Source organism: Sander lucioperca, chromosome 21, assembly GCF_008315115.2.
Source record: "Sander lucioperca isolate FBNREF2018 chromosome 21, SLUC_FBN_1.2, whole genome shotgun sequence".
Taxonomy (NCBI): domain Eukaryota; kingdom Metazoa; phylum Chordata; class Actinopteri; order Perciformes; family Percidae; genus Sander; species Sander lucioperca.
Window position 1 is genome coordinate 9,283,663 of NC_050193.1, and position 26,962 is coordinate 9,310,624.

General features: G+C 41.2%; 2 protein-coding genes across 2 annotated transcripts in view; both read right to left on the reverse strand.

Annotated features, from left to right (window-relative positions):
* Positions 1-15,428, reverse strand: part of abca3b (ATP-binding cassette, sub-family A (ABC1), member 3b) — a 29,271-nt gene extending 13,843 nt beyond the window's left edge. The window contains exons 1-10 of the mRNA XM_031312381.2: positions 15,131-15,428; positions 13,920-14,018; positions 10,266-10,512; positions 6,015-6,142; positions 5,285-5,450; positions 4,150-4,409; positions 3,946-4,062; positions 1,951-2,071; positions 592-765; positions 282-463 (exon numbers count right to left, since the gene is read on the reverse strand). Of these exons, the coding sequence (XP_031168241.1) occupies positions 282-463; positions 592-765; positions 1,951-2,071; positions 3,946-4,062; positions 4,150-4,409; positions 5,285-5,450; positions 6,015-6,142; positions 10,266-10,512; positions 13,920-13,973 (1,449 nt within the window). The 5' untranslated portion in view covers positions 13,974-14,018; positions 15,131-15,428. The remainder of the gene's footprint in view (positions 1-281; positions 464-591; positions 766-1,950; positions 2,072-3,945; positions 4,063-4,149; positions 4,410-5,284; positions 5,451-6,014; positions 6,143-10,265; positions 10,513-13,919; positions 14,019-15,130) is intronic.
* A 1,021-nt stretch (positions 15,429-16,449) lies between these two features.
* Positions 16,450-26,389, reverse strand: ccnf (cyclin F). Its single transcript, XM_031312937.2, has 17 exons — positions 26,377-26,389; positions 25,363-25,514; positions 25,096-25,202; positions 24,942-25,009; positions 24,602-24,798; positions 24,214-24,267; positions 23,845-23,949; positions 22,883-22,960; positions 22,280-22,419; positions 21,740-21,904; positions 21,341-21,464; positions 21,032-21,212; positions 20,764-20,851; positions 20,242-20,341; positions 19,995-20,128; positions 19,170-19,348; positions 16,450-18,389 (listed from the first exon to the last, which is right to left on the reverse strand). Exons 1-17 carry the CDS (start codon positions 26,387-26,389, stop codon positions 17,944-17,946), a joined length of 2,331 nt encoding a protein of 776 aa, XP_031168797.1. The 3' UTR covers positions 16,450-17,943.
* Positions 26,390-26,962: the final 573 nt, after the last annotated feature.

The window sequence follows — 26,962 nt, forward strand, 5'->3', positions numbered from 1 at the left end:
ACTGTTTGTTACTTAGAAAGATGTTTACTAGAACCAACCTGATGATTTTTTTCAGTTTACTTCTTTTAAGTTTGAATTAGTAACTGACACTGCAGTAGAGACTAAAAGGCACTGTGAGGAGGGACAACATTATCAGAAAACTGCAATTATCTGAAACATTTGCATCGTTTCTGAATGCTATATCTGTTCATACTTTCATCCCACTAATGTAGCTGTATTTGGATACCTTCCCTGAGAATGTGAGTGTGTGCAAGTGTGAGCCGCTCAGCTTTGAAACGTACCAGTACGAAGAAGTAAGATGGTAGAGGCACTCCGTACTCTCCAGGAAAAACTGCCTCCATGTACCAGGCCACCAACCCATATAGCACAGAGTCAAACAGCAGCAAGCCTAATACCTGGGCCAGGGAGAAGTCATCATCCACCGTCACAGAGTCAAACAAGTTTGACCACTGGATTCCCGTTCCTACAGATGGGAGAGAGATTAGATAAACATTTTTAAAATGCTCTTTTAACAGACAGAAACGGAGAAATTGACCACGATTTCCTAATATAGACAGATAGTTCAACTTTGACCACAACATCAAGTCTCACCTTTGCCTTCAAACATTCCTATGAGCTGAGCTCCCATGGCCATGGCCACGTTAGAGATGAGGCAGGCTGACACCTTCTGGGCATGGCTCAGCAGGTCGTAGCGTGGCCACAGGAACAAATAAGGCAGGTAGCTCAGGAAATAGATGAAGCCGCCCGCTGCTGCTGCCACATTTGCTGAAGATAGAAAAGAAAGAGAGGTTAAGGGGATGCTGAACAATAGTAAGACTAGATAGAAAGTACAAAACTTCTCAAAAGGGCACTTGTGGCAGACATTGTGACATTTCGAGCCTGTGTGGAACACGCATTGACTAAAAAGAACAGTGGGTGGGGAAAGTATCCAGATAGCTGTTCGCACAAAGACAGCTAAGAAAGAAAAAAATCTGTCTTTGTTCAAAAATGGCCAAGGAGGGCACTGTAGGATCCTTCTGTTGGTTTGGCCTATTTTCTGTAAAAGCCCCTCATCGCTGTCTGTTTCCTCTTCTCTCTACAAATGTCAAGAGGGAAAACGACATGATGATGCGATTTCTTCAGCTCATGTTCAGTATCTGTAAGTTAAGCAGTAATTGACACAATTTTAATGACTTAAGTCAAGCTTTCAAATACCACAGTTTGGGCAATTATTCTTCGACCACAGACAGGCCAGGCAGAGAGAAAGAAGGAAATAGAAAGGAAGAGCAGGACAAGATTTTAAAAATTACACCTAAGGTAACTTGGCTCATACTGTCAAAGCCAAATAGGAAAACTGGCTGGGCAGGTGACAGAGGACAGAAATACTTTTTTCTTTAACTCAGCTCCTGTGGACAAAAGGCTTTTAAGGCTTCCCAATCAATTATAATCAAAGGAATGTTTATTATGAGTGTAAAAAAAAAAAGCTAAAGAACAACATAAACTACAGCACGGCTAAGCAAGTTCATAGGTGCAACTGCTTTGGAAACGGCAGCATAAAACTGAGGCTGTGACGAGCACTTGTAACCTGAGCTGCTTTGTTGCAGAAAGTTGGAAGGAGACACTTTCATTCAGATGCTGGTCTGAATGAGTGAGAGCACAAAGAGGGAAAGACAAGGAGGACACGAGAAAGGAGAGATAGGATTTAAAAAGTTTTCTTTATCATCTATGTTATTTAGGCCGGACAGGGTTCTTTAATTTCATGTGGCTGAAGACAGACACAGCTGAGAACTACTTAAAACAAGAAACATACCAATTTAAGTGAACAAAACATTTCTCTTTACCAAGAAAATGCACCATACAACATCAGCAGTAAAAAAAATAGATGCGCTAATTTTCACAAAGCAAGAGACTGGCAGTCAAAGAGAGGCATATTTATCATTCAGAAAAGAGTGGACAGACACAGAAACACACCTCGTGAGAAGAAGGCACTGATCATGAAGCTGAAGTTGATGGTGGCCACAGTGAAGGCGAGCAGGAAGACAAAGACAAGCGTGGGGTCGCTGTAGGTCAGCACCGCTCCGTTAGGGCTCACCTAAAACAACAGTTAGAAAACAGATTGTTCCAGTGCTCAGTTTTACAGCCTCTAAATAAAGAATGAACTCATTCCTGCACTTCATGTTGAAATTGTGATGCTAAGCTATTGTTCAGTAACTACACTGCTCAACACAAAACAAATGCTCCAGGACGAGCTTCTCGAAGGTCTTCTGACGTCCCACATCATGAAGACCTTCGAGAGGCTCGTCCTGGAGCAGCTAAGGCCTATGGTCAGGCCCTTCACTGATCCACTACAGTTCGCCTACCAGCCCAGCCTGGGAGTTGAGGACAGCATCATCTACCTGCTGAACAGAGTCTACACTCATCTGGACAAGCCTGCGAGCACTGTGAGAGTCATGTTCTTTGACTTCTCCAGTGCTTTCAACACCATCCGTCCGCCTCTACTGGGTGAGAAGATGACTGCGATGCAGGTGGAGGCCCCCATCGTGTCCTGGATTGTTGATTACCTGACGGGCAGACCACAGTACGTACGCCTAAAGAACTGTGTGTCTGACAGGGTGGTCAGCAACACGGGGGCTCCACAGGGGACTGTCCTCTCTCCCTTCCTCTTCACCATCTTCACCTCGGACTTCAACTATTGCACTGAGTCCTGCCACCTTCAGAAGTTTTCTGATGACTCAGCAATAGTTGGCTGCATAGAAACGGGTGATGAGACTGAATACAGGACTGTTGTGGGTCACTTGGAGTGAGCTGAACCATCTGCAGCTCAATGTGACAAAAACGAAGGAGCTCGTAGTGGATCTGAGGAGGGTGAAATCACCTGTGACCCCTGTTTCCATCCAGGGGGTCCCTGTGGACACTGTTGAGGAGTACAAGTACCTGGGGGTGTACTTAAACAATAAGCTGGACTGGACTAGACACACCGAGGCTGTCTACAAAAAGGGCCAAAGTCGACTCTTTTTCCTCAGGAGGCTGAGGTCCTTTAACATCGGTCGGACGATGCTGAGGATGTTCTATCAGTCTGTTGTGGCCAGTGCTATCTTCTTCGCTGTCACATGCTGGGGCAGTGGGATGAAGGTCGCAGACAACAACAGACTGAACAAACTGATCAGGAGGGCTGGTGATGTCGTAGGGGAGGAGCTGGACACTGACGACCGTGGCTGAGAGAAGGATGTCGTCCAGGCTTCAGTCCATCTTGGATAATGTCTCACACCCTTTCTACGACACACTGGCCCAGCAGAGGAGCACCTTCAGCAGAAGACTCCTCTCACCCAGATGCACCACAGTGAGTCACACACCCCCTCTGTAATCATCTCATCTCAAACATAAACAATCACTTCTCTTTTTTATTGCACTATAATCACCTCAACATAGACACTCATTTCTCTTTTTTATTGCACTATTTGCACATTAACACTGTACATTTCATATTTTATATATTATTACTGTATATTTGTTTTTATTATACATGTAAAAAATCTGGATAATATATGTTGTTTGTATACGTTGTTTGTATACCTGGAGTGGTAACAAAAATAATTTCCCTCTGGGATTATTAAAGTATTTCTGATTCTGATTCTGATTATTATGAACTGGTTATTATAACTATTAGATAATTGGCTTTACAGCTAATTTCTCTTTTCCTCTTGGTTTTAAAACCACTGTAAAGCACTGCCTCTCGTGTCTTAGTTAATCAAGTCACAATGTATGATGTTTAGCTTTGAGAGCTACAGATTGGCTGCATATTTCAACACTAAATAAATACCTACTGCAGGTATTTCCACTAAATACTACTGTAGATAATGATATTGGATTACCTTTTACTTATCTAAGAAACTGCTTAAATTTGGGGTGAAGGTATTACGTGCTGGAATGTGGCTTATGTAACTATATTTTGTAACACAAACTCACCTGGATACAAAGGAGCAGAGTGACAAAAAAGATTGAAATGGAGAGGAAGAGGAAGAACATGAGGAACCAGGCACTCCAGTGGAGCCAGTTGCTGAGACCCATCATCCTCATGTACTCCTAAAATGCACCAAAAAAAAGTGGATCAGTTGTATTGCTAATTTCAGCACCAATAAAAACATCCCTTTTACAGACACACAAACACACCTTGAGCTTCCTTTCCTTCTCCTGCACCACAGATCGTACTATGTTGAGGGAGGTGTAGGTAAAACTGAGCACCAGTAGTAGGGGCAGTTGGTTCTGAATGGCTAGGATGAAGACGTCATATATAAAGGCAGGGTAAGGAAACCGCGACAGGACCACTCTGATACGTCCCAGCAAAGAGGCAGCAGACGTTCTGTTGTAAGAGCGCATGATGGCTAGGTCCACTGCATGCTGTACAGCAAGGAATCCCTCTCGGAAATAACCTTAAAAAGAGCAAAGAAATATTAACACTGAAGAAATTATGTTGATGTTTATGTAAGTAATGACTCATGGCACAACAAAACTTACAACGTGACCTAGAGGCAAATTCCTTCTAACTTCCATCTAAAAGTTAACGAAAAATGGGTTATGAAAATGGGTAAGAGGCCTTGATGAACAAAAGCGGAGCTGCAGTTGTGAGTTATTATGCATGTGGAGGTTGGAAATCCATATTCATGTGACTCTAAAAGCTTGTCTGTTCTAGTATGCTGTGAGGATGACTTCATCTTTTGGAGCATGCCTATTATGCCTCTCAACTTTGGAACTTTACTATGAAAAAAGGTCTGAGCCACAGCAGAACAGTCTCTTATCTAATCCCCAATTCATCATTATTCAGACCTCATTTAAAAACTTAAATTAAACAACCTGAGGGACAAATGTGAAGATAAAGTTTTGGGGCCCAAAACCTTACAAATGCCCCACTAATGATGCAAGGGCACAATGCATCCTGATAGTGCCAACACTAGATGTGCAGGGCCGTGGTTGCCATAGAAACACAGCCTCGCTCCAGAGATTGGAAAATAAGTGCTTTTCATCAATCCTAAACCTCTGTCTCAGCAGAAAAATAAATCCTGTTTGAAATGGCTTTTTAAAAAGGACAAATGATTATCTGAATAACCTCTGTAAAATGTGTAGTTTTTAAGAATATTTAACATTTATTTTTGGATGACAGGTCCTCTCGTGAAGGTTTGGTAGCATCAAAGACGGGATGTTTTGGCTTAAAGGTAACAGAGAAAAGGGGAGAAAAAAGAAGTGGAAGAGACAGATAAAGAGAGACGAAGACAAGGAGGGTCAAATAGAAAGAGACAGGGGTTCTCACCAGGCGTGCCCCCTTCCTTGTCATACTGCTCCCTCGGCCCTGGCAGCTGAAAGAGGGGATAGAGGCTGAGCGTGTGCCAGTCCAGGTCACTGTTGGGGTTCAGCTCCGACCTCTCCTTGGGTGGGGCATTGCGTGGGGTGAAACTGAAACGCAGGTGGTAACTCACCTGCATACGAGGGTGCAAAAAGAGAGAGGAATTAGTAACCTGTACAAAGCCTAGAGGGGTGGAGCCTACACTATGCAGTGAGTGGCATAACCATTTTTTTTTTTTGTTTACTGTTTACTATTGTACATTTTTTAAAAGTTGATACACAGTCCTGTGTTGCAGTAACTTATTAGCTAAAGATTGATACTGGACTGAGAGAAGCAGAGGGGTGAGAAATAAAAACAAAGAGGAAAAATTATGCAAAAGAGAGAAAGAATGAGCACTTGTGTCTTATGCTTCGTTTGATCACCTTTTGTTCATTTATGTATTTATTTATGTATAATTACCCAGAGAGGTGTAACATAAGCAACATAGTTATGTTATATATATAACTATGTTGCACCTCTCTGGGTAATTATGCTTCTGTTAAAATATAGAAAAGCAGCATTTACTCATGTTGTGGCTAGACTCTTCAGTGTCCGTGACACAATGACCAGACAACAAAGCAATGCAGCACTCCTTAGGTGCAAGAATCAAGCATCTACCTGCTACGGTGTGTGACAGTGTGTGTTTGCTGCCTTTAACCTTTAGGGGCAGAGGTTCATCATCGTGGGTGAAGGGGTGCTCAAACACCACAGCAGCCAGCAGCTTTCCTGACAGAGGGTCATTTCTCACATAGTCCTCAAACTGCTCCTCTGTCTCAAAGCCACGCACTGGAAAAGAAAGACACACACACACACACACACACACACACACACACACACACACACACACACACACACACACACACACACACACACACACACACACACACACACACACACACACACACACACACACACACACACACACACACACACACACACACACACACACACACACACACACACACACAAGTTGTGGTTTGGCATTCATCTCACGTACGTCTGTTTTTAATGCCTGTCTCATTGCCCAACCTTGGTGCTCGCTACTCTCACTGACAGCCTACTGAATTCTATGGCCACAATTATCATTACAATAGGTCAAATGCGAGACATGCTTTTTTTGACACAGATGCTAGATCACATAAAAAGGGAAGACATACGCACAAAACTAAAACACGAAGGACGTCAAAGCAGTCCAAATTAAACTGAATGAAAACAGAGAGCAGGGAAAAAATAGATAAAACAAATAATTTTTTCTTTTCACTTTTGATTACATTTCTTTCTTTTCCAGAGCTGGAAATCTCCATGGCATTATTTCATTTCACTCATCAAGCACACATGAAGGTAAAGTATTCTGAGTCTGGCAAAGGACGTCAGTATTACACATTGATCCCAGAGGTAAATCTTGGTCAGTTTCATAAAGTAAACACTTGCAGACACAGGGCACAGAGAGAAACAGGTCACTGCCAACTAGCTGCCAAACTTCACTTCAGCTGTCTGTGTTGGGTAATGCTGAAATGGTTAGCAGTTTAATGCAGTAGTTACTAACCGGGGGTGGTTCCAGGGCTTACTTCTGCAGTTGTTGTACATGGAAAGATTGTGGATAAACTAATTTGGAAAAATATAAAATCCGGGCTTGCTCAAAGTGATATATTCACATATTTGTGTTTCAGGAAAAAAAAAAAAAAAAAAAAAAAAACTAGCAAGATAGCTACGCTGACTGCACAGTACACAGCCCCCATCAATCTCAGTCAGTAGTAACACCTTAAAGCCATGTGTGGCAATTCAGAGTACATTAATGCTAGTACATGAAGGCTAGTACATGAATGCTAGTTAGCAAGCGAGCAGTCATGAAAGTAATGAATGGTTCAACTTGTTAGCTAGTGGGGTAGCTCAGTCCGTAGGGAGTTGGAATGGGAACCGGAGGGTCGCTGGTTAAAGTCCGAAGTGTGGACTGGTAGCTGGAGAGATGCTGCATCCTGGGCGCTGCCAAGGCACCACCCCCCAACACATCCTGCTGCTGCAGGCTGCAGGCATGATGGAGAAACACAGCAGCAACACAATCTGAATGGAGCTTTTTATTTTCCAAAACTCCCGGACGGCTCATAGACAAGTCGAAAGCCATATGCACGTTGCGTAAAGCCGAATTAAAATATCACCAAAGCACGTCAAGCTTGAGCTACCACCTACGGAGCTAAGCATAGTAGTACAGTTAACGTGATACCGCTAGCATGCTGGTGAGTGCTACTTGCCGACCTGAGGATGAAACCAAATCCCCAAAAATTACTACAGCTCTTGCGAAACGGGTGGCAACTAACTGCAGACCTGTCAGCATCGTAGAGGACTCAGGTCTTAAAGACGTACTACGGTTGGCATGTTCTGACCTGTCTCATTGCCGTCAAGGGGGACAGTAGTTTTCACGGATACACAGCCTGTACGACACGGAGAAAGCAGCCCAACTGAAACTGCTGCAGAGTGCTGCAAACGCTGTCTCATTAAACGGTGATCACTGGACGTCAGTGAGTAATCAACATTATTTAGGAGTTACAAAACACTATATTGACTCTAGTAAGGATAGGGATTTTTAGTTTTTTAGTTAGGTACTTGGAGGAATTGTGCAATAATGACAGATTCACACATTTTTCTTTTGTTTACAGTAAATAAATAATTACAAATCTTAAAATCAAGTTCATAAAGTAACTTTCTTTGCATTCATTTGATTCCCAATCAAGATACACTGGTAAAAATTGCTTTTGATTGTTAATATGTACTTAAAAACTGTTCTGAAATGCAAAATAATAGAATTTTAATCGTGATAAAATATGCGATTAATCGCGATTAAATTTAAATTCAGCGATTAAAAATGTAATCATTTGACAGTCCTACTTAACAGTTGAAATAATTAGCTGAAGTAACGAAAAAAGTCAAAGTAAAATGATAAAAGATGAAATAATTAGCTAACAGCAATGGTCCATTAGTTCAATGACAATAGTACAAGAAAACAGAAAAGCTATCACTGATGATCTGCACAAGAGATGTCAAATCAACTTTTTAACAACAACATAACTTTGAGATTACACAATATAGGAAGTCTCATTTCACAATACAGCATGCAAAACATATGACAAGGTGTTTCAACACCGAATATCTTTACAATAGAACACCCTAAATGTGCTGCCTTTTTCAGTGGTCCCAGTTCAACATTCCTTGTTGTTTAAATATGTAAAACTGACATTTAAAATATCACAGGTTTTTTTTTTAACTGTTCAAGACTACCCCTTCAGTCAGTCAGAACTAGGGCTGGGCAATATATCGATATTATATCAATATCGTGATATGAGACTAGATATCGTCTTTGATTTTGGATATCGTAATATCGTGATACGACACAAGTGTTATCTGTCCCTGGTTTTAAAGGTTGCATTACAGTAAAGTGATGTCATTTTTTTAACCTACCAGACTGTTCTAGCTTTTCTATTATTTGCCTTTACCCACTTAGTTATTATATACACATTAATGATGATTATTTATCAGAAATCTCATTGTGTCAATATTTTTTTGTAAGCACCAATTGTCAACTCTACAATATCGCCGCATTATCGATATTGAGGTATTTGGTCAACAATATCGTTCGTGATATTAGATTTTTTCCATATCGCCCAGCTCTAGTCAGAACATTGAGGTCACATTTTGTGGTCTTTTGTGTGCATGACATACTAAAGTTTAACCTTGATCATTCCCCTCCACCTACTCTTCTGGACGCCGAGGCCACCTAAATTATTCATTAATGGCTGAGCTGGGATCTCACACGTCTGTGTACAAAACAACCTGCAGTTACACAGATCTGTCTACCTGCTACTACATCTCTGCCTTCAGCCTCACATGACTGCTATTTGTCCATCTTGCTGATTGTCTGTCAGCATAAAATCAAATATGCAAACAGCTTATTCGCTTACCTGTCAGTCAGACTGTCTGCATGTTTATCTGAATAGCTGGTCAGGCAAACGTGTGTGTGTGTGTGTGTGTGTGTGTGTGTGTGTGTGTGTGTGTGTGTGTGTGTGTGTGTGTGTGTGTGTGTGTGAATAGGTGTCCTGAGACGCTACAGTGTGTGAGCTTCCTCTTCCCTATCTAAATTCCCAGCTGATAGATACAGTCTGACACAACATTAGGGTGTAGCCTGTTGGCTCTCCTAGGGTCTATTTCTAGAGGAACCAGTATTCCCACCTCTGCCCCAGATTACAATTGGTGCCAAGGCTGTTAGTTAAGCTGTTTGTTTTACTGGTTATAATTGTGGTACTGAACAAAAAAGGTAAAGCCTGCATACTCCAAGCCACATAAATTTAATGGCAATGTTTCAATTTGACATGGATCTTTATTAGGTCAAAATGTTTTATGAAGTCATTCAGAGAATGGCCATATGAAAGGAATAGTTTGACTTTTTGGGAAACATAAATATAAGGCTATAGTCAGCAGCCTGTAGGTTTAGCTTAGCATAAAGACTAGAATCATGGGGAAATATAACCCCCTATAAAACTACAAAACTTTTGTTTTACATTTCGGATTTTGAACTGGTTAAAGAAACCAGATATAACGCGTTTCTTAGATTTTTCACCTTTATTTTTTAAGGGAGGAGTACACTGAGAGCAATGCTCTCTTTTTAAGGAACGCCCTGATAACATTCACACCTGGAAACTGATCTGCTGGTCACTGAGCAGCTCTACTGAAACAGTTGGGATTAAGTGACTTGCTTATCACTTTCCCCTACCCAAATTTATCCTGCAGGTCCGGGGGATTTAATGACAAGCTTGCTTCACCAACCTTTAGGCCACCACTGCCCATTTGGAGATGCTTTTTAATACAAGCCAACATCGTACTGAACCCGCCACCCACTTCCTGCCCAACTATTACCCACCTGAAGAGAGCGCCAGGCTCCCTCGCACTTCCTCGGCCACCTGACGCACCACACTGGAGTTACCGGGCACATAAGCCAGCTGCAAGCTGTGAAACAAACTACTGGGTAGTGTGTCAACGGCATAGCTCTCATAGACGGTGGCATTTGGGTAGTCCTTAAAAGGCACTTTCTGACGTAGCACGATGAGGATGCCGGAGAAGAGCAGGGGCAGAAGTATCTCCACCAGAGTTACCAGGATTTGACGTTTCTGGAGAGCAGGAATAGAGATAATTTGTCATCTGCTTGATAGGAGTGTACGAGGTATGACAAAAAGAGGTAGAAGATAAAAAAAAAAGAGTGAAAGAGGAGTTTATATAAATGAATATGAAGCACAAACTGAAAAGGTATTGTGATTAACTATGCTATGTTTGACATATTGATTCATGATTTTAAGTAACTCAATACCTTAATGAAAATTAATAAATGGCTCCATATTTCAGCAACAGGAGAGCAATGTATAATGAGACACTCAAAACTGAGAGCACTGCAGCGTTGAACAGCAAACACAACCCATTTCCAAACTTTCAATATGCTTTGAAAATGCTAACTACTGTACACATCATTTACAGTCAAAATGAGATCTGGGTATTATTCAGAATTGAAATTAGAAAATTTCACAGACAGTTGACACAAAGCATAATATAAACGGTCTCCTACTGTTGAGTGATTGGAATACAAAGGGACTTGGACAGTTTCAGGACATTACAGTCAATCTCAGAGGAGCGTCAATATAAGACATTCCCCTTTCAGCACTCAATCAAATGATCACTTGGAGGAATAAATATAAGCCAAGACTAAACATTTTCCCCATTTGTCCATGTTTATAAAGTGTGTTTTAATGCATGAATACTTTTGGTCGTAACATTATTCACAGCATTCAACTTGGAGCTGAATGCATGGCTAGTGTTGCTTATTTTGATCAGAGATTACCTGATTTAAATAACAGTGTTGTTGTGATTTATGCTCTATTTTATGTATTGTTGAAAACATGTCTACACTCAGCAAAGTAAGGAATCAAAGTTAGTATTATTCTGATATCAGTATTAAAACACCGAACACCCAGTACTGTATCATTACATTTATTGTTTCAAAATCTGAAAAATGCAATGCTAATTGTTGAGCACAAATCATGTCTTCCGTTTTTAATCACCACATCTGGTTTGGTTTACCGTAAGGCTGCTAAGATACTACTCTAAATGGGCCAAACCCTACTGTTTAATTTATTAAAAAACTCTTTGTACTTTTATCAAGCATGCATATACATGTAAGTCTTGACACCACTGTAACTTCTAAAATTAGTTATTTATGTGTGTGCATGTGTGCGTGTGTGCATCCACGCATGTTACAGCCTCAGTATCCAGGAGAGTCAAAGTATTCGCATTGCCTCTGATGCCAGTTGGACAGGGTCCATGTGGACAATACTGGGGTAATTGTCTCAAGCACTACCAGACAGTATCAAATTTAAACATAAGCTTTCACCTAGAAATCATTAACCTTGTCAATTAGGTGTATTACAGGTGCACCATTGAGAATATCCTGACCGGCTACATCACCGCCTGTTATGGCATCTGCAGTGTCCCCAACTGTAGCTTTACAGAGTGTGGTAAAAAACTGCTTAGCACGTCACCAGGACGGAGCTGCCATCCATGGAGGATCGCTACACCCAGCGATCCAGGAAGAAGGCCAAGAGAATTATCAGAGACCCCAACCACAAACTGTTCAGCCTGCTGCTGTCTGGCAGCCGGTATCTCAGTATGAATATACATTTACTACATTCCTGTTTACATTCAGTTTATCCATTTGCAATTACTGTCTAACACAAATATATTTTATTTTATTTATGATATATTTTCCCTATATTTTAACTTGCACTCTGTAATGTCTTAGACTTAACTGAATGGCTTTTACAGGCCTGAATTACAATGTCCACATTTTGCTTGAGTAGGTAAAATGTCGTAATGCATTATATTTGGTAATACAGTTTAAGTGATTAACATGCACTCTGTGTATATTTTCTCCAGCCAAGATGAACAAGCAACACCAAGATGCACTGTATTTTTTTTCCTGCCTGGGCCTAATAGAGTTTCTGTAGTCTCTAGACAACTGGCGGAGCAGGGAGTAGGTAAAGGGAGATGGAGCAACAACCTTACACCACACATGCTATGCAGCAGATAGCCAATTCCATTTCTGGAGAGTTGCAGGCAGCATTGTGCAACCATCAACTGATAATAATGTTCAAAACTATGCAAACTGCCATTCAGAGCAATACACTGGCCCTATTTAAAGTAAAAATTCCTTCCTATCTTCTGTCTGAGCCTGAACCTGATATGATTTTCCATGAACTACATAATGGTGCAAACCTCGAAGGAACTGCTAATGTAAGACGTTGAGTCTTTCTTGGAGATTTTGAGTTGTGATCAGGTTTGTGTGTAACATGTTAACCAACGAATGTGAAGGTGAATACTTCTATAATTGCAATATAACAGAAAATATATTTACACGTGTGCATGTGTATCTCCTGTATATACAGAATACATAAATTGCTCATAACTTTTCACCCCCTTTCCTTTTTTCTTAAAGCTTTAGTGCGTAACTTTTTCATATTAATAAACGTCCGTTACATTCAAGCCATTGCCAAATGAGTTGCTACAAAGCTAAATCAGCTCCACAAAACTCTCTCTGTATTTCTCAGTATGGCTATGTTCAGAAGATTGTGTCATCCGGTGACTTTCCCGCGCAGAAGCATGAGTGAAGATAATTACCTCTTCTGAAGAGTCCATCATGTTTTTTAATCCTCCGTGTCCTCCTTGGCTACTAGCAACAACTGTGTGGAGGAGGGGTTGGGGCCGCACACCGACCGTTTTGTTGTCATTACGTAGAATTCCTCATGAGGGCGGCAGAAACTACACACTATAGCTTTAAATTGTATGTATGCATTTATTGTTTCTTTATTTTACTGGGGTTTTTAGTTTTTGTTTTGTTTAGTTGTTAATGAACTCTATAAAAAAACTCAATAAAATATTCACAAAAAAGGTAGATGTCTGCATAAACACATGAATCTATAGTGTACATAATACAAAATCTGGTTGTAATGAATCATGTCGCATGATCAGGTCTAATAATTGAAATAATTTGAATATTGATTTATACATTTTCTGTGTGTGTGTAGCATGGAGGGGGCTACCGCTACATGTCATTGTGCAATCCTGAATTGTATAATGACAATAATAAATCCTTGAATCCTTAAAAAAAAAAGGTAGAAATTGTAATTCCACCAAAAGATAGCCATATAAGACTCGGAAAAGCATGTTCTAGCTACCAATATGTTGACCTAGCTTGAGCCTGTGACACAACAAGAGTGCAACAGGCACACTGTAAATTACTGAGGCAACCAGTTTCCAAGTAGCTGGCTAACATCATAAGTTGTAGAAAAAAAAATGTTAGTCACTTTATTGTATTTATGATGTCCCATGAGTCTTTACTTTAGCAAATACTGTCATACGGGCCTCTGCTCTGTAAACACAGATACTTCAGACAATTCACAGTTGCAAACAATGTCAGCACCTAAAAAGGAACCATACAAGCTAGGTGTAGGTTCACCTCCCTCCAACTCACCTGCTGAAGATAGTTTTTCCACACCAGAAGTCCAAATTGTCGCACAATAGCCATTTTGAGTGGTACAAGGGACACAGTCCAGTCAGCCTTCTACTGTGGCTGGTAATAGGAAAAGAGTGAAAAAAGACAAGAAAAAAAACATTTTTAGTTTTGGGTTAGAGCTAAACGTACAGTTCAATCTTTGAAATTATTATGAAGGGTTTTTTAAGCTTAGTTATGTTTTCGAAACAGCTTCCATTAGCAGTAATGGCTGTAAAGGTTTCTGATCTCAGTTTCTATTTAACAATAACTCGAAAAAAAGAAAAGAGAAGTGAAACTGAGCCATCGGCATATAGTTTAGTTATGTTGGAAACTGTACACAAAACAATTTGTTAAATGAAGACAGTATGAAATAAGAAAGTCACAAGATAGGGCTGGGGAAACAGGTCTAATGGGTGACATCAGCCATAAGGAAATAGTTAGAAAAAAGAAAACTGCAGGCGAATGTGCAAACAAAATTGGTTGTTGACATCCACATGTTAAACCGGTTTTACAGGCCAGAGTTTATTGTTTTAGTTGAAACAGTACTATAAGATGTTGAAATATACAGTATTTACATTACAGTTACTAGTTAAAGTCTAAAGTGGGCCATCAATAAATATGAACTGGTAAAGTTTCTGCAACCAGGCTTGCCTCATGGGAGTCTTATAGCACATAATTGGAGTCCCATTTCAAAGCACAGCACATTAGTTCACAAATGCAATAAAACTGGTCTTACTGGGACTGTCTGAATTCCACACTGGTGCTATTCATCTCTGAGTCTACAGTCTACATCCTTTTCGTTATATATCAGTGGTCTTATCTGTGTAATTGAATTCAGAAGACCATGTGCTACATACTATGTACAACCATTTCTCTATTAGTATATTCTAGCAAACAATTAAGCCATTATTGACGTGGACCTTTTCCTTGTTCGTTCTCCTTATTACCTGAAACCTGCCTTGCTCTTCTCTGATTGGCCCAACACAGCCTTCTGGGCCTCCTGATTGGACAATCGACTTGTTCGTTAATCCCTAAGGATTCTGACGAATGCTAATGATGGAGCTAAGGAACAAGGCTAGGTATTTCCAAAATATAACGTGCTGACTCGCCGAAATTGTTTCATTTTACACTCTATTAATAATCAAATGTCTCCGCCGAAGTGACTTTATGACATAAATGTGTCAAATTACCTCAAAAAAGCAGGTTTCGCCACATGAACTTCCCGAGCTGCGGTCCCTCTTCCTGTCGGGGTGAATACAATTCCTCCTTTATATCTCAAACCGATGACAAGAGCATCACTGAGAGACTTCTTCCTTCACCGACAGTATCGAGGCTCGGCAAGCATTAGTGAAGACAAGGACGTCTGCAGCCGCAGGTCCAGATTTGTTCTCCTTCCGTCTGCTGTCTGCTAACGAGGCGATGACATTGCACCAGCTACACTGTGTAAGCTCATGAATTCATCGTGCAAAATGCAGCGACAACCGTCAACAAAACACCTCACGTGATCACGGTGGAGTGTCACGTGAGCTAAACAGCTGGGCCTACTGAAAAATAATAAATATATTATTTATGTGTATTTTACATATTTATGTATTGTTACAATTTATAGTACGCGTAGTTGTATTGCCCTTGTTTCAGCCATTGCTATGTCGTAGTCATTTGTTTTTTGCCATCAATAGTCATCAATGTATCTGCTTTTTTCAGTAATAAAATAATACCTTCAAGTGCCATGTTTTTGATTAGCTCTTGAATTCAACTTTTGTATTGCTGTTTAACTTGGGTAGGTGCATTTTACCACATGGTATCCAACTTATCACAACTTGTACACTTATTTGTTTCCTTTTACACCAACTCTCACATAACTTGTTTTTACGAAATACAATTTCTTGAGAGAAACGTGTCGTGTACAGACACTATAAGACATAGACAGGAAACTTTAGTCACAAAAACACAAGTAAAGAAAACCGAAACACCAACAAACTGTAAAACAAACAAAACAATCCATCATTGTACCCAGTTGTCTTAAAAGATAAAAAGGGATTTGATCCCCTTAATTAAATCAGCCTGTGAGTGGGCCAAGAATGGGCCTTATAACAAGTAAACAGAACTTTATCAGGGCACTGTGGTCCTGCCCTCTGAAGTAATACCTGGAAATGTGAGGGTTTTAGCATCTGGGAGGAGTTTACATTTTATAGTTACAAGCGTAAGGCTGATTCCATTATCTTTAGACCCAGTATTTCTCCACCAGAATGTTATCTCTGGCAGTGTGGAGAGGACTTCAAATCACCATTTAGACCATTATGTTGGAAATAAAAGGGTAATACTTCATGTAAGAGCCATGTTGTATTTTTTTAGACTTCTGTTCATGACCTCAGTATTTCTTCTATGGGTACAGCCCTGGTTTTGATGAGCTCTTGAACACAACATTTTAATTAAACTAATACAGATTCTAATATTGCAATACACCCATAGCTTCTTATTTAAAAACAAAACAAAAAACAAAGGAAACTTGCATGATAGCTTGGTTTATTTTTAACTCAATACAAAATTACATATTCACATCACAGGTCTATTTAGAAAACACTGTACTGTAGAAAAACAAGTTTCACTAAGAATCTGCCTTTTTGGAATGAAGCAAAAACTATTTCAAGTAGTAGTGGCATGTTCTTTGTCTTTCTCCATTTATACATATAGTACTATGTACATTTATTAAAAAAAAATAATAATAAAAACGTTTTACCGGTTATAACTAGTCTGGTGTAACAGTTTAAAATGTATACAGTCAGTCACAGACTTTTAGACATTGTGTACTCAGTCTCCTGAATGAGGCATACAGTACTTTTAAAACCCCATCAGGTAATATTCCTTTAGTGTCTGAACTTCCCTTTCGCTTCAAGAAGGCAAAGCAAATCCATTCAAAATGACTTAAGCATTGATTGTTTCAAGCGTGGAAATTGTTACATTTAATTGAATTGCACTCCTGTGATGATAAAAGTGCTAGACCTAATTCAGATGGGAGGAAAAGCTGATTAAGTACAATTTACCAGCATGTGAGTCACATGGAGTGCCTCATTCAGTGGAGCTAAATAGTTAATGACTGTGAAGCACTAAAACATCTGGATGATACACTGAAGTTTGTATGATACTGATCCAGCTGGTGATTCTTGGTTAGTTCCATTATCAGAACACCTTATTGAACATCTGCTGTTACTAATGGGATAAGGTGCTATACTGTAGGTCTTTTAAGTAATATTGATCAAAAATATTAACAGCACGACTGGTGTATATGTACTCTAGAAGATGCAGACTACTAAAATACTCATTTCACAGCTCTGTTTCCATTCACGTAGATGCCCCTGAAAACACAGCTGACACCACTACAGTACCTTTGGCAAACGCACGTAGAAGTTAGGTAAAAACTGAACAAGAGGAACTCATACAATCATATTTTGTTTAGGCTTCAGATGCAGACATTTTCATCATACTGATGACATTCACCAAAATACAAGATAGTCTTGTACAGACAGTGCATATCAGAAACTATGATAATCAAAACAATCACAATAACATGACAGCAATGTTTAAGTTTTTTCCAAAATATGAACAATGAACACCTTTCTTTTCCCAAAAAAAAAAAAAAAAAAAAAGTCCATGAGGTTTCATTGCTTTTACAACTGTCGAACACGATGTGAGATTATTGTTTTAGAAGGCTGTAAAACAACAGAAATGGTCCTGAGGAAACTCAATTCATGTTCCAGTGGTTTCAGAGCTGACTGCGAGTCTAGGTTTATGGGAGGTATTTTATTGCGCTATGCCTGTAAACATGGCAATGTAATGTAATAGAAAGCCAAGTTTCTAGGTAATTCATTTGTTTTCCCTTACTTGCCTTTAAGCTAAATGTCTTTTGATCTTCTGACAAAATGGCTCAGTGCAGACAGGCATCGAGAACTAAAGAAAAGTGCTGGAGGATAACTGAGCCTGAGGCAAGTCAAACAACCACGGTCTATAGGCTCAGAAACCCCGCATTGGCAGAATACTTGTCTCCTTCCTCCTCTTCTTTATCCACCTCACCTCCACTATGAGCTGCCGAGTTCTTCCTCTTCACTTGTTTGCTGGAGGTGCCCCGGGGCCTCTGCATGGGCACCAGAAGGCGAAAGCCTGGCTGGGCATTGGCGGAGGCTGCACCCAGGGAAGTGGTAAAGGTCTTGAATGTGCAAGGCATGAGGGAGGAGGAGCAGCATGTGGATGAAGGGCTAACACTCTGGACAGAGGAGTATCCTGAACTGTGAAGGTCTGTAGAAAAGGAAAGGAGTTCCTGGTCTTGGCAATCCTTGTTCACATCCCTTTCCGCTTCAGAGAAGCTGTCTTCATCGCTGGACAAGGCTCTGCAGTGCTCTAGTCTTTTATCTGCATCAGTCAGCGAATGCAGTTTGATGGATATCATGGAAGCTATTGAAAGAGACAACATATTGATTAATTAATTTGGGCAAAGTTTACACAAACTACAGACCACAACGCACTCTATACAGCAACATGGGGCAGATGTGGCTCAGGAGGCAGAGGCTTCCTGGCCACATGTCAAAGTGCCCTTAAACAAGACACTGAAGACTGAACCCCAAGTTGCTCCCGATGGGTAGGTCAGCAGTCAGGTGTGTGTGAATGGGTGAATAAAGCCCTATTCGCACAGGATAAGTATTACCTGGTGACCTCTAGTCATTAATAATATGGTATAATAATTATGGAGGTTGTCTGTGATCCTGTGCGAATCAGCCATATCTGTAATTTCTAAAGTAAAAATGATGGGAGATGATAGGGTATGCGCCTCTGGTAACCTCTGCCGGGCCTAGCCAAAAATATATGGAACCCCCGACCCAAGTGCGGTGCGGCAGCTTCGTCCTGGCCGTCCTCGAGCGCCTCTGGGTACCCAACTCTCGGGGTTCTAAATCACAAGGTCCCCAAATGATACTAATCCCGTGCGAACAGGGCTTAAAAGGCAAATTGTTAAAAAAAAAAAAAAATAATAATAATTATGCTGGACGTTGTAACTGCTGCATCATCTTATATAATGTCCTACAGAGATACTGACTCATGCAGTCTCCTCTATATATGAATTAGTTCACATATATAGAGTTCATTTATATGCTTTACAGATCAACACATTTTAAAACTCTGCCAGTAACACTAGAAGAAACGTGCCCAGCCCCTTTCACTTCTTTCATACACACTCACAATCAGCATCTTTTTCTCCCTCGCTCTCCTCCTCCCGGTCCCCCTCATAACCAGAACAGGAAGTGTCCAGGCTCCAGTCAAGGATGTCGCCCAGCAGCGTCTCCTCCCGATTTGACAGCTCTGCCGTGGGAGTGGCCACAAAGCTCGTTCTGTTCGCTTGCATGCCGTCATCGCGTCTCCTTGGGAGAAAGTGGACAAGCGTGTTTCAGTGAGTCGACAGAGCGAGTCACAGATGGAACAAACAAACAACTTTTGGGCAATAAGAACTGCTAAATTAGGGCACCTGGTTAGCTCACCTGGTAGAGCGGGCACCCATATTTAGAGGTTTACTCCTCGATGCAGCGGCCACATGTTCGACTCCGACCTGCGGCCCTTTGCTGCATGTCATTCCCCTTCTCTCAACCCCTTCCAAGCCTAAGCTGTCCTATCCAAATAAAGGCCTAAAATGGCCAAAAAATAATCTTAAAAAAAAAAAAAGAACTGCTAAATGAGCAAGGAGAGTGTTGGGGGCACTGGTCATTTTGACATGAGCCACTGTGTTATTTCTCATAACTAAATTCTTTGTGTGTCTTTTTAACATGGCCCAGTGCCATTAGAAAGCCATGCAAGCAGAGTGCTCACAGCAGAACTACGTGATAAAGAAAAATATAATGGGGTCCATCAAATGTTCTTGGGGGGCAGCAGGATATATTGCATACACATTGCGCACATGTTAATAGTATATGCCTCAACTGTTGGTTGATATTAAAGCAATTTATTGTTTTCAAATAGCACCCAGCCCTTATATGTTGCAATGAGGAACTTGTGTGTTGGTAACTGGCTTACTTCTTGTTGGTGCTGGATGGAGAGGCGAGGAAGGTGTGGATGTCTGCTGGTTGACCAGTGGGACTGGGAGGCTCCATCTGAGGCTCCACCTCAGGAATCTCCAAGATCTGACACAGCTCTTTAAAATCCATCACCTTGTGGAGGCCATGAAATAATATCAATGACCAGTTTCAGGGAACTACAAAGTAGAGACACACCGTGCTACAATTTCAAAATGTTTGTTTTGTGTTCCTGTTAAATAAAGTACCTTTTCTTTGCTGATGTGCTGGTAGGCCTCATCTTCAAACCGTTGCTTAACGCCAGTAAGAGACACATGCCTGTAATCTTTGGGAACGTCTTGACTGAAACTGAGGAGAGACAAACGGTAAGGGGTTAACAAAGACAAGAAAAAAAGAAAAAAAGGATTTGCACCACTTTGCTTGCTGCATCTCTATAATCACCTCTTGTTACTTGTCCATTTGAGTATTACAGTTCACACACACACACACACACACACACACACACACACACACACACACACACACACACACACACACACACACACACACACACACACACACACACACACACACACACACACACACACACAATGGCAACAGTAAAGCTGGGAACATAATGCGATTACATTAACATGCCACCCATCACTGCTGTCAAACAACAGCTGTAGGAGAATGCGCAGAATCCAGTGAAGGATGAGAGAAATTAATTTCTTGGCTACCAATAGAGTCAAAACACACACTATAGACAAAACAAACACTGAGGAGCTTACCACTTGACATAGAGCAGCACAGAAAGGGAAGTGAGGTCTTGCTTGGAGAAGCCTGTGTAGTCAACTAACTGGCTGGGCCAGACAGGAGCTGCAGAGAGGGAGGCAGTAGACATAAGTCAAGGGGAACATAAACTTAACACTCAACTAAAGCTGTACATTCTATTAGTTTGAAAAGATTATTTGCATTACTTGTCAGTGTTAAAAGGGTGTTACAATTCTTGTCCAACAGGCGTGTTGTACGTGTCTGTGTGTCCGTGAGCGTTATTACCATAGTGATGTAGTGCTCGTGTAAGCAGTAGTACAGCGCATGCCAGTTTGGAAGGTGGTGGTGTGGCAAGGGCAGAGTAGAGCAGCGACAGCTCGCAGATGTAGCTGAATAGGTGAGTGGTCCGCCTCTCCAGAGGGAGCAGAGACAGCAGCACCTCCCCGTAGTCCAGCAGTATGGGGCTCTGAGGGGAAGTGCATGAAATCACCTTTTACATTTTGAAATGTTCAAATTCAGTTCTTAAATTCCCACAAAAATAGGTTATCGCCACTTAAATATGCTACATTACATAAGGACACTTGTTGTACTCACTCTGATCTTTCCCTCCAGCACAGAGACAACCTCCCCCATCATTCGAACCAGGTCCTCATATTTGTAGGTGTTGTCTGTAAGCCAGACAGCTTCACGAATGGTCAGGATTTCTTTACTGATATAGCTGGAAAAAAAGTGAAAAAGAAAGAAAGAAAGCATTGTAAATCTATAAACTAATTTGTATTTATACAAAACAAAATACAAATCTGGATCATTCATTTTACCTTCAAAAACAGCCATAAGATATTTTAAACTTCCCAAAAGAGCCTAAAAATCCTCCAACATTAAAGCTGGTAGCCCTACATAATCCTTTAAAACAGAATGTAACTATATTACAACAATTACATTAAAAGTAAAACATATAAACATTTTACAGAAGAGGCATGTGTGAATTCTCACCGTGTGCAAACTACCATGCAGGCGATTCCCAATAACTGGAGGCGAGCCTTGGGGACCGAGCGCAGGGCCAGGTAGCGGTCCACACAACCCACTGTCACATGCAGCGTCAGGCTGGAGAAATCCTTCATGGTGGTCACCTCCACAAGCCAGTCCACTAGGATGTACCTGGACAGGCAGAAAAAGAGGGAGACACACAGAAAATCATGTGCATTAAAAAAAGGGATGATTGTTTAAGAAATTGAAAAACACCTAAATGTAGTGCATTACAACATAAGACGCAGACGATTCAAGTCCTTAACGCTCATGCCTTATCCCTAAACTAGCAGACATTATCTGATCTTTATTCTCTGAGAAACCACTTGTGCTGATGTTCGGTTTCATCTGCTCTTTAGTAATGTAATTAAAGAAAGCAAACGTAATGAAAACACAGTGAGTCATTGCAATGACTAACAGAAACATTCATTTGTCGAGAAGATATTATTCACCACCAGGCTCTAATTGTGCCAGTAATATCAGGGTGGAGTTTCTGTTTCTGTCTACCTCATGGTGTCCTTGATGCTCTGAGTGCAGTGTCGTGATGCCGGGTTAGAGGAATTGAAAAGCTGAGCCACCAAGTCAGAGCAGGCCTTTGACTCCAGACCCAGCGGATTCCCACTGCTGCACACTTTAGCCAGGGAGAGCTGAGGAAAGAAAAGACAATGTGTTAAATAAATGTTTCCAGAATGGCTTAAAATGGCTTGAATGATTGTTTAACTGGATAACAATAAGGTGCAATAGTTTTCTGCTGTGATTACACAGCTTGTGGTTCAGATGAGTCATATTTTCGAGATTCAGTGGTGCAGCTTAGACAAAGCTTTCTAAAGACAATGAACAACAAAAACTAAGTCAATGACTGGCCAGCTCTCTTGACACTGCCTGATAGTGCTTCAACAAGAATAGCTTCCACCTCTGGAGGAGTGGGAAATATAACAGACGGAAAAGACAAAAAGACAAACGCTTCGCTGTCTTTTGAATCAATACAGTGAACAACCAAGAGTGAATAAAGGCAACGAACGCCATCACAAGACTGAAACGCACAAGAACACATTTAAATCAAATGCTGCATCAACATAATTGCAATTTTCGGTCTTTAATCACACACACCTGTGCCTCCCAGCATCCTTTGCCAGCATAGTCCCGGAGGGTTCGGATATACTGGAGGTACCTGCCTGGATCTGCCATCTGAAATTCAAATACAAAAAAGACAATTACTTATCAGTTTGACCCCATTTCTCAATTAATATACTTCCAGAGTATTTTTGCTTAAAGCAATATAAACATTTTAAAATCAATTTTGGCGCATGTGAACTATATTGTAAACAAATGTGGCACTGTTTAAGTTTGAAATTGAGAAACTGTACAGTAGTCTCTTGGCACTTCTCCATGACATGGTACCTGCTCGACTCGCCTCGCCTTTTTTGGTTTTCCATTACGAAAAAAAGTACCTGGTACCTGCTAACAGGTACTTTTTTTAGTACCTCCTCAGTCGAGGTTCCCAGCGAGCTGAGGAGAGCCGAAAAGGTGACGTGAAAGCGACAGAGGGGGGTGTCCTGAACAAACCGGCTATTTTTAAACAGTTTAACCAGCTGTTTTTTTTGCTGCCTCCAGCTTCTTCTGAAACAAAATGTGTCTTCTGGCAACAACAACACACCTTCGACGTTCTGTGTGTGTGCAGTTTACTGCGGCGCCGCTTGTTTCAGTTCTGCGGAGGCTCCAGTCCAGGCAGAGTTTTCACCGTAGCCTACGTACACACACACATGCTGGCTCGACGCACACACCAGCTGACAAATGTATACATCAGGCCACATATTACATAGGCTACGGCGAAAGCTCTGCGTGGAGCCTCCACAGAACTGTAAAACAAGCTCAAGTGGTCTGATGTTTATACTTGTGCGCTGGTGTGTGCGTCGAGCCGGCAAGACGACCAGCCACGCTGAGGCGGTACTAAAATCTGCAATGGAAAACGGACGCGCAGTGTGCCGAGTCGAGCAGGTACCATGTAATGGAAAAACGCCATATGTATCCAAGAATAACTCTAGAAAACTAAATGAGAGATTCAGACGTACAGCTGCTTTCCGGTTGTGTTCCCACAAGAGGTAAGAGCTCTGTAGACAGCCAGCCTGTGACGACTCCTCCAACATAGATATGGCATCTGAGCGTCTTTCATCGCCCTGGAAAAGGTAACGTGGTTTCAGATACGAATGACAGATCTTAATAAGAAGACGACTTAAGTGTTCCGTTCCTAATCACAGAACAGGTTGTGAAACGTTGTCTTATCTACACATTCATGTTTGTGTGTCATGGTGATCCTGAAAAACAAACCAGCCCCCTGTGACACCAGTACAAACCTATACACTTTGATTAGAGGCCAATAGAAACTGGGCTAACCACACCCAGACAGAGCTGGTCAGATTCAGTCTCACTTTCACACTCACTTCAAACAGCTGTAAAACTCTGGCCAAACAGTGCAACAAGGGTCCTCTCTTCTCCTGTAGAGAGAAGGGGAAAAAATAAATTGATGAACACTTGAAACCATTCACATCATCTTCCTTATGAACACTCTGCTCTACACTTTTTCCATTTCTATGAAATTATCCATGTAGTCATAAATCCAATGTACATGTTTCTGGGGATTTAAGTCATGACAGTCTGTCCACTGAGCAATAAAAGATCAGCCTTGTTCAGAGCTTTATTTGGTGCCTGGTTTTGTAAATGCATTTACATTAATCATATTGGCACTACCATTGACCTTTATTAGTGATTGTCAATTGTTGACACAAGCCAAGAATGAATGTCCTCTAAAATGGCAATAGCCAAACCTACCGCGTTGCTGTCACACTCAGCCTTGAGACGGTCGAACACCACGGCCTTGCAGCAGCTGCCGGTGGGAGACCACGGTGGACGGATGAACACCCAGATGAAGGGATCTGTCGTGGGAGAGTGCAGGCTCTCTGCCAGGCTGAAAAAGTGGGAGGCCTTGCGACCACATACATCCGCTCGCCCCTCATCACTCAACAATGCTGTGGGAGAGAAAGAAGGCACAAGTGAGGAGCTGTAATCACATGTAGAAATCATCAAGAGGGTTTTATGTCCTACTATTTCATTTGACCTTTATTTAAATTAGGATGCTCTCGTAAGATAGTTGTGTAATGTTTTAACTTACGTCCTTCATTGTACAAAAAAGCAATCCCTAGCTTCACAGCTGCTTCGAAATTCCCTTTCTCAGCAGCTCTGAAAGAAGAGAGATGTTTCCGGTAAAAACTCATATAGAAGAAAAACAAGCTCTTTTTTTTTTTGTTTGACAGAAGTGACTATACCTTTCAAATAGCCATAATGTGTTGGGGGATGGCCATGTGTCCCTGAAACTGACCCTGGCCCATACACTGGAGTGGTTGTCAACAATGTCCCGCAGCTGGGAGTGAACCTGCAACAGAGGTCATAACAATTAGTCCATCAACAAAAGAGACATCTGATCTATCAAATCAGGTGGTCGCAAGATGCCAGAAAAAAAATCTGGGATGACTTGGCACATACATGCTAGAGGTTGTGTTGTAGTGTTACAGTGTGTTGGTAGGTTTACTCACTGCTCTGACAGACAGCAGGTCCTCAGCAGAAAGGCACTGGAGCACACAGAGGAGGACTTCCTCAGGTAGAGACAGCAAGGTTAGGGCTGGAGTTCGCTTACGGACCCGCTTTCGTGCCGGAACAGAGTAGCATTTTGAACAACGGCAGTGGACTACCGAAAGAAAGGGTAGTTATAAGTTAGACACTTCATGCACTTTAACAAAACGTTTTCCTTTCTTTAGCATGGTTATCATATTCAGTTTGAAGTGCACACACAGACACACAAACCATCACCCAAAAGCATTTCACATCTTAGTGCAGGGCTCACAAACTAATTCTCACATTAATGTCAAACAAATATTTGCACTTCATTTAAAGCAGACAAGTGGCCAGTTAATATGAAAGCAGATTCAGGTCAGGCACATCAAGGTGAAGGTTATGGCTCCACATTCAAAACGCCTAAAGCATCTCCGGGTGGTCTAGCCAACCCCTCTGTTTGAATGCGGAATTGTTTAAATCCGTGGAAAGAGGACTACCGAAAAAGTATCAAAATAAGCATACAACATCATATATTATCAAGTGTTGTAAGTATTAACAGCTTTCTAACAACGGTGAACTGTTCATTTGACTGCAAATGTCAAACCAAGTGAGCGCCCAAATTTCCCTCCTGTGCTTCAAATGGAACTAACGTTAAGTTGCGACTAGGTTTCATGATGTTTAACATTATATTGTTTTTAATTACCGCAAACGCATATAATGCCAGGAAAAGACACGTTTTATTTAACGTTAACTATTGCCATCATTAACTCACTTGAAATTACAGTAACGTTAACTTACAGAGGAATAACAGTTACATGGTTAACGTTACCCCGGTTAACGTTTGAGTTGGCTAAGAGCTAGTAACAGTGCTAGCTAACTCTTTCAAATTGCAAGAATTTAACCCAATTCACAAACACTCGCTTTATATTAAGTCATGCCCATATTTCTGGTAGTGAGAGTTAACGTTAGGTTAAGTTGACTTTTAAGTTACTTACCGCCCGCTTTCATTGCGAGTTCAGGGATCACTCTTCAAACAGCGATGTCTGTAGCTACAGCACTGATCAACGATTTAAACGTTACGGCGATACGAGCTAATGTTACACACATAGAAACTTATAGACTATTTCACAAGAAAATAAGACATACAGCGTACGATACTGCTCCCTGCCTCTGGTGTGATGTAGTAGTTACTAATACCTTAACAAGTTATTAGCTCTTTCCTGAATTAAAATTCAAGCACGCGTCCTTACTTGTTGGACCCACCCCAAAGCTACTCTAGGACCGCCCGCGCTCACCGTTTAAACACCTTCTTCAATCTGATTGGTCAGATTTGATGACGCCCATCTACAACATTGTAGCCCGTTGATTGGTCAACGTCAACAACGGTAGCACCGATTGGTCGGATTTTATAAACTGTAAAATATTAGAAGATCATTGGACAATGTAACGCCATTTCGAACTACGCGCTCGCCAGTGAATGTATGTGATTGGTTGACCTGATTATGAAGAACTTCCACAGACCACCTATTTATGGTAGATTGTGGGAAATGTAGTTGAACAGGAAATGCAGTTTAAAGGTAC